Source organism: Pundamilia nyererei, unplaced genomic scaffold, assembly GCF_000239375.1.
Source record: "Pundamilia nyererei isolate P.nyererei 1_Seehausen unplaced genomic scaffold, PunNye1.0 scaffold00009, whole genome shotgun sequence".
NCBI lineage: Eukaryota > Metazoa > Chordata > Actinopteri > Cichliformes > Cichlidae > Pundamilia > Pundamilia nyererei.
Window position 1 is genome coordinate 2,981,801 of NW_005187410.1, and position 8,111 is coordinate 2,989,911.

The 8,111-nt window shown below is 37.5% G+C and overlaps 2 protein-coding genes across 3 annotated transcripts; both read left to right on the forward strand.

Moving 5' to 3' along the window:
• The first annotated feature begins 562 nt into the window (after window positions 1–562).
• LOC102212951 (uncharacterized protein C7orf57 homolog) lies at window positions 563–5,442 on the forward strand. Of its 2 annotated transcripts, XM_005723393.1 has the most exons (8): window positions 563–665; window positions 929–975; window positions 1,146–1,310; window positions 1,420–1,516; window positions 1,843–1,951; window positions 2,213–2,295; window positions 4,759–4,851; window positions 5,150–5,442. In XM_005723393.1, the coding sequence occupies exons 1-7, from the start codon at window positions 655–657 to the stop codon at window positions 4,838–4,840; spliced, it is 594 nt and encodes a 197-aa protein (XP_005723450.1). In that variant the 5' UTR covers window positions 563–654; the 3' UTR covers window positions 4,841–4,851; window positions 5,150–5,442. The 2 variants fall into 2 exon arrangements, with proteins under 2 accessions (XP_005723450.1, XP_005723452.1); XM_005723395.2 differs by lacking the exon at window positions 5,150–5,442 and having other exon boundaries at window positions 2,213–2,299; window positions 4,759–4,823.
• Window positions 5,443–5,975: 533 nt separating this feature from the next.
• On the forward strand, window positions 5,976–7,735 carry upp2 (uridine phosphorylase 2). The gene is made up of 7 exons (XM_005723396.1): window positions 5,976–6,088; window positions 6,247–6,361; window positions 6,452–6,610; window positions 6,721–6,835; window positions 6,956–7,165; window positions 7,252–7,398; window positions 7,524–7,735. The coding sequence occupies exons 1-7, from the start codon at window positions 6,036–6,038 to the stop codon at window positions 7,664–7,666; spliced, it is 942 nt and encodes a 313-aa protein (XP_005723453.1). The 5' UTR covers window positions 5,976–6,035; the 3' UTR covers window positions 7,667–7,735.
• The last annotated feature ends 376 nt before the right edge of the window (window positions 7,736–8,111 follow it).

The following is an 8,111-nucleotide window of genomic DNA, read 5'->3' on the forward strand; positions in this document are numbered from 1 at the left end:
ACAGCCTATTTGTTCTGGTTGAAAAGAAGAACTTTGGCTAAAGGATAGTTTATGCTTGGATAGTATTTATTTATAGAAAATTACTGAAAAGTTGTCAATGGATTATTTTTAAAAACATTATTCAAATACACCTTACACAAAGCTTTTCAACTCATCAAATCTCTCTCTAAATGTCATCCACATAGAAAGGCGGCAGAAAGAAGTCGGTGCTCTAAGACAGTAGCCCCCAATTAGTGGGGGGTCATTGGTGTGCCTTGAGGCAAAACTCTAGGAAGTGTTTTTCAACCAAATTTTTTTTGGGGGGGAGGGGGGTAAATAAATTCAAACCCCAATTCTGAGTTTTTGCAGTCGTCGAAGATGCACGCTGCAGAATCATTCCACCTTGCAAAACTCACAGTTCAAAGAAATCATTAAAAGCCCCAAATTACCATTGACACTCATGCCCATGATGAGTGTAACTAACTAACTAACTAACTAACTAACTAACTAACTGTTGTTTATTTTCCATGCACCCTATGAGAGTATTCACTCTGCGCGCAGCACTTTTCTCTGGACAGCAGCAACTGTATTCCAGAGGGCTCAAGCCCATTTCCATGGAAACGCGATCACAACAGTCTGCCTCCACTCACAGCGGCTTCTTACTCCGCTTTCACAATGAATTCAGAGTAAGTCGAAGACGTTTTACTTTTAAATCAGAAGTTTAATCGCTGTCTTGAAACTTTAACTTTAGTCAAATTAGTCATGTTACTTTTCATGTGTGTTTAATTACAGGCGTGGATAAAAATCAACGCTACCACAGATAGCATTAGCTAGCTAACGCCAAGGTTAATTTAACTATTGCTTTGATGGTGCTAATGACAACAGCTTGCGGCTCGCTCAAGGTATAACTGGAAAGGTTGACAGGCTTTTTTGTTTCCGTTTCCACCAGAAATTCCTTCGTCCTCACGAGTAACGATCTGGAACCAACAAAATATGGCAAGTAAAACTAATTATGAATACTTAGTTCAGGGTGTGCAGGTTGTGCAGGTTATGAGGATAACACTGGTGAAGAGATGCTGTGTGAAGTAACATAGGCACATGGGATAATGCAATTTATAAAGCAATGAATATATATACATATGTGTGCTTGTATACTAAAACTGCAGGAGTCAAAACAGGATACCATACAAGCAATGGCCACATCTCACAGATCCCTGGACTGTCCCCAACTACCAACACTCTTCCTGAGGAGAGGATCCGAGGGCGAAGAGTTGGAGTCCTAGAGAGTGACTCTGATTATGTAAAACTTGCAAAACAAGGAGGGCATAAGGGTAAAGCCGTCCTGCTTCCTTACATCTCCATGTTTTCCTCTTGCCGTATGATAACTGCTACAAACATTAGTTTTTTCCCCGTGTTTTTTTTCTTATCCTTGTTCAACAGGACTTCTGTGCCACGAGGAATCAGTTATTTCTAAACCCAGTTCATACAAACCTCCACATTGGTTTGGCTTTGAATCAGGAGACTTAAGCGAGCCAAGGTTTCAAATTTGTGTTATTGTTTTCACCACACACTCATAGAATAAAAACAAAGTGTACATACTACTAATACGTACATAAATACTTGCCAGTAATACCGTAAAGATTCTCCCACTGCTAGTACTGTTTATGTAACAAAACCTTTTTTTATGCTACTATCCTGTTTCGCTAACCACAGCCATATTTTATTTTATTTTTTATTTTTATAGGGGGGTTGTTTTTGTGTTTTGTTTTGTTTTTGCTCGATCTTGTATTTAAGCTGTCATTAAGGATTTGATACTTTTATATACCTATATTGTTTTGTTTTTTCCAACTGGCTAATTAACAGTGAAGAGAAGAAAATCCCCGGAGCTTTTGAACCACAAGAACCTCCTTTTGGGAGCGACAACATGTCAGCCTGGGAAAGAGACAACAGCAGCAACAATGAGAAAGAAGAGGTACAGTAATGCCAACGTCATTTAGAAAACTAATATTGGCATATGATCCATAAACAATTATCCCACCTCTTGTGTTGTTAGTTTAAGGACTGTTCGCTTAGTGTTACATACTCAGTATCAGACAGTTATTTTGTGCTTCAGGTACTTTCTTCCTATGACTTAAGCTGATTGCTAAGTTGTCAAAAACAACCAAATTAGGAATAATTAGTCAACAACAAATAACGTCCACGTATTCTGATTTTGTTTTTACTTCTTTTACAGGACAACATTTCTGTCCACCAAAGTGAGACAGAGAAGTTGCAGACATCCAGTCAATATCATGAGGCCAGCAAATTCAGGAGGATGTAAGTGAGTGTGGTCACAAGATGGTGCTGAAGTTCTGTTTTATGCTTAGTGTAAGGGAGGTCTCATAGGGCAGTTTTACAACTCTATTAGATTCTTTGACATAAAGTATAATGGGATCATACTAATACACTAATACTAATCCACCTTTGTTGTAAATGACATTGGACATGTATAATAATGAATTGCAGTCCATTTTGGTCTTTATTTTAAGTAGACAACCACATAGAATAAAAGGTCATAAAGCTTTCCTGCACTGTCCTGTATGTGCAACTATTTCTGATTGCATTCAAACTTGTTTATTTCAATTTGTGCTTGCCAGTAATCAAACTGAACTCAGTTGGAGAGCATCAGATCATTTAACTGTGTATACTTTTTTTATTTAGCAGAAAGTAATCAATCATGTCTTTTGGGAGATTTTCATGGGCCTACACAGGCAGCATCAACCCACCGTATTTTTCAATGTGGGGTGAAACTGGAGCTCTCAGATCTCCCTCATAAAACATACACTCAGGGAAGATGCGGGTGGGGGCCTGGTTTGAACCCAACAAGGCAACAGTGCTAACCACTGAGCCACCATGGTGCCCAACTAACTATGTGTGGTCCTGCTGAAATGGGTGGATAAAGTGATCAAAATTAAATTATTCATCCTAAATGACTCACTTTCAACAATATTGTCAGCCATTAAAACCAGAACAACCAGGAGTCTCTAAGATCTGGTGTATGACCTACTGCTTACTTACTCATGGTTAGTCAGTTAAGGTATAAACATTCATGTGCGTACTGGCACACACAAGAGTTCCCTGAAATGAGGAAGCAGACGAAATAAGATCAATAAAGAGGCAACATGTATGTGCTTTTTATTATGAGGACACCATCCAACTGTCCATTGTAATTAAAACAAAAAAACAAAAAACTACAGTAGCGCATGTCTCAACTTTATGCAGGAAATATGAAGGAGAAAGAACATACTGATATACTATTAGTATATTATGGTTGCCGATGCAGGCCAGAGTTAAAGATCAGCATGAGTGAGGGAACTAAGCAGAGGGGTGAAAATCAATATTTGGGTTTTAAAAGCACAAGAGTGGAACAGCAGTGTAAACTACGAACAACAGTCCAATGTTAAATCCAGAAGGATGCAGTAATGAAACTTTAAAGTGACGCAGACTTCCATGAAACCCAAAAAACCTTTGCTGTTATTCTTGCCCAACCCTGCAGAGGTGAGGCACTCCACCACTGTTTAATCCAAGTACAAACATCATTTTGTTACAGGAAAACAGTGTTGTTCAGTCTAGTATGAACTTCAGATAAAGGCGTGGGATGGTTTTGGTTTTTTTTATTTTTACTATGAATTTTTCCCCATTGTTTTTACTAAAGAAACAACAGAAATAGTATATCACAAATTAGTTAATTACATTGACTTTTGTTAAATGTTATTTAAAATCAAACAAACCTTAATTTACATACAGTGATTTGACCATCTATTTAAATATATTCGAACATGTCTAGAGTATTATTTACTAATATTATTTATATTTGGCATTCTATTTTTGTAATAATTAGCATTAAGATAATACAGTATAGGATGCAAAGATAAATGGCTAATTAAAAAATATATGTACATTCAAGACATTGTTGTAATTACATTCTGTCCCATACGTCTCTGTGTTATGATGACAAAGCACAAATGCTCTTGGGCAGGTTGAAAACTTAGGTCAAACAAAAGAGCACCCAGAGAGATGGTTTCTAGATAAATCCAGATGTTCATCTATTTGCTTTGGCTAACAGCTGATTAGTTCTGTGTGCTCTCTGTACCTCTGGGAAAATGTCAGTGACTTGTCAATAACCCAAAATAACCTAGCATGCAATGCACCAGAGATCGCAATCATATCTGTTGAAAGCACTCCACAAAAGGTCTACCATAAAAAAGTTATGTGAAATTTGCAAACACCCCAGTGTGGTAATATATTAAGCTTGTTTCCAGAACAGATCAACCTACCGCAACAACTTTTAACTGCTGATCAGCTACAGTGTTGGAGGAAGATGAGTCAGTTGCAATCTGGAAGTTTCCAGACAGAAGAAGACTGACTAACCAATTGGAGAAAAATACTTGTGCTTCTCTTTGTTGCTTTGTCTGAATGAGATAAGAGATAAATGTTGAATGTGAGACGCAGCCAGTCTTTTGCTGGATCATTTTTGCACAGTTGGATCTTTGCTATATTTGTGTTGTTTGACAAATACTAGTTGGGAAGCCAATTTTTGTAATAAGTAGCCAGAGTTTATTCAGTGTTGGAGGGGTACGGTCCATTTTTAATGTTTAAACTGTGAGCACTGTAGGCAATGTGTAGTGAAATAACGAGCTTTGTTGGTAAAGAGAGACAGGGGGAAAAGACATTAAAAAGATCAAATTTTCACATTTCTGTTTCCATCATATTTGGACTATATTTTTAATCTTCTTTCAGAGTAATTGACAAGAAACCAGCCCCTGTTGACATGTCAAAGCTGCTCAGCTTTGGTTATGCAGAAGACAGAAAACCAGTATAGTGACGTGTCAAGTAAGTAGTGCAGCAATGGAGTTACAGTCTTAACCCTATAATAAGCATAACACATTCCAATTTCCTATTCTGCTTTCAGAATGCTCATTTTGCATTATGAAAGGAAATTAAGGCCAACTGCTAAGCAGTGTATGGATTTTATGAGGGTATTATTATTAATAACCAGAATGTAAGATGAAGGTGACAAAATTCAAGGTTCCAGTCATTACGACTTTAGAAGGCTTTTTTACACTATAACAGAGATAATAGTGAATTATGTGACAATGACTTGTACTCTTATATATTTCAATTTCAATAGATCGGAAGACTGCCGGGTGCCTGGATGGGAAAAGGGCGTACAAGATTCATGCTGAAACACATCAAGCATTTTACTTTGTTTTAGAAAAATTTGTATTGTTAAATCTTTTACTCGAGCATTAAAGTGCCTCACTGAATTACAGCTTGGACGTTTTATTTATTGTGATTTTTAGTGGTGCACTTTAAGGCATCAGTTAACTCCTGTGTTAAGTTTTTTTTCTGTGTCTACAAGGCTGTAAATGTCAGCTTTTGGGAAAAGTTTGATAATTCAAATAAAATGAAACCAATCCAAAATGAAACATTTATATATATGTATATGTCACAGGCTAAATTTTCCACACTAAACATGATTCCTGTTCGTGGTACATTATGTTGGCTCTGTGCGTTTCTGTTTTCATATGACAGTGCTAGTGTCAGAGGTTATCTCGGTGTTCTTTTGCTAAATTATGTCAGTACACGCCAGTTATTCACCAGCCTCAGATTGGCTATTGGTGACACATTACACACCCACACACTCATGCTTTTGTAAGAGTTAACAGCCTTTAAATTAATACTGTCTTTATGAACAATTGCTTATTTTGACTGGTGCTCGTATGACTTTTTAAAACTTTACTTACACTTTAGAACCAGACAGTAATTTTTATTATTTTGTGGTAATTTTATGGTTGATCGTACTCTGTTTGTTTGGGGCTTGGAGGATGTTTTTGTGGGAGCAGCAGGGTTGAGCTACTCCCCTCTTTCTGGAACCAATGAGTGGCAAGGTCAGGGGTCACCACTATATCTGCTGCACAGTCTGATATGACTCTTATTTGGAAAGCAGTAACTGAAAACACTTGGAGGTTTTGAGACATTTTAAAACTTCATTTTTAAAAGTGTACGCTGCAGTAATGACACCGATACTTCTGAACCACATGGGGAATGAGGAGAATGAGTATATAAAGTAAGTATTGGCAACCTAAACGAAGTCTTTTAAACAGTATTTCTTGATGCTTTTCTTTAAACTTATGTCACTGTTTTAATATATATTTAATCCATGCACATATACTTATTGTCGATTCACCACTCTTCATGAACTAAAATGCATTAAAATCTACTCAGTGAACAGGTCCAAGTAAAAAATCCCAATTTGGACACCATGGAAGAGGACATTCTCTACCACTTCAGCCTGAGCACTAAGACTCACAACCTTCCTGAAATGTTTGGAGATATTAAGGTTTGTAAAATAAGTCCAGCTTAAATAAAACTATTTTCTAAAAGCTCTAAAACAATTCAACAATCCTCTGTTTTTCTCTGTTTCCCACAGTTTGTGTGTGTTGGTGGCAGTGCAAACCGAATGAAGGCTTTCGCCCAGTTCATCCATCAGGAGCTGAAACTGCCAGGAAACCCAGGAGACATCAAAGATATCTGTGAGGGAACTGATCGCTACTGTATGTACAAAGTGGGACCAGTTCTCTCTATAAGTGTAGGTATTTCATTATTTGCTGTGGGTGGAACTGTTCTTTAAATGTTGTTAGGAAAAAGTATTTTACGGATTAGAAAATGTAATTTCTACGCAATGTGTATATAATACAGCATGGAATGGGAGTCCCATCAATCTCCATCATGTTGCATGAGCTCATCAAGCTCCTGCACCATGCCCAGTGCCGTGATGTGGTTTTGTTTCGCCTGGGAACGTCTGGTGGAGTCGGTAAGTCTTTTTGATTTTAATATGAGAAAGTTTTACATGCAGTTAAACAAGTTGTTCAAGTCATTAATACAATACTCTTATTGAAGTATGTAAGAAAATTATGCCCTGTGTCATCTACAGGTCTGGCTCCAGGGACCGTGGTGATCACGGAAAAAGCAGTGGACTACTCTTTCCGCCCCCAGTTTGAACAGGTCGTTCTGGGTAAAGTTATCATCAGGAACACTGAGCTGGATGAGGGAGTGGCCAACGAGCTTCTGCAGTGCTCTTCTGAGCTTCAAACTTTTCCAACAGTGATCGGAAACACCATGTGCACCCATGACTTCTATGAAGGTACAGTATGAACAGAATTCCATTAAACATTTATTTGTAATTCCTAGTTGTCATCCCCTGACAAATCCTGTTTTCCGTTTCTGTAGGTCAGGGCCGACTGGATGGAGCTCTGTGCTCCTTCTCCCAAGAAGAGAAACTGGAGTATCTGAGGAAAGCTTATGAGGCCGGAGTGAGGAATATTGAAATGGAGTCCACTGTTTTCGCTGCTATGTGCCGTGTCTGTGGTCTCAAAGGTATTATTTTTCTAACAATGCAAACACTGTATGAAGGCAAAACCTTCTGAATGCTGCAAAGTACATCTTCTACTTGTGATTTTGACATACTGCACTATTCTAAAAACTCTCATTTCACTCTCCAGGAGCTGTGGTATGTGTTGCATTGCTGAATCGCTTTGAGGGGGACCAAATCACATCATCTCATGATGTTCTGGTGGAATATCAGCAGAGACCTCAAATTCTGGTGGCCCATTTTATCAAGAAACGCCTGGGATATATTATCTAACAATCCAGTCGCCCTGTAGCATGTACATAGTTTTGACTCATGTGGATATGTATATATATTGCACTTAAAATGTTAATACTGAAATATTTAAAAGTTAGACATTAAGATTTTTTTTTATGATTTATTTCACAATAAAATATTAAGCGTGTTGCATGTATGCTTATAGAGTATATGTGTAAGTATGTATTATATCTACTATATTTATCTAGAAATATATCCTTGTAAAATAACACAAATGTTCAAAATGATATGTTCTGTATCTTGATCTCCATGTTTATCTCTGCCAAAGCTGGAATTACAGTCCAGCAAGAAAGGAGATTACTTTGAATTTTAAGGGCACGTGTTTAAGACCAAGAAACACACTTCAATGAATTGAAATAAAAATATCACGTCTGGACATTTTTGTAGATTTGGAGTCTTTGAATTGTCTTTTTTTTTTGGGGGG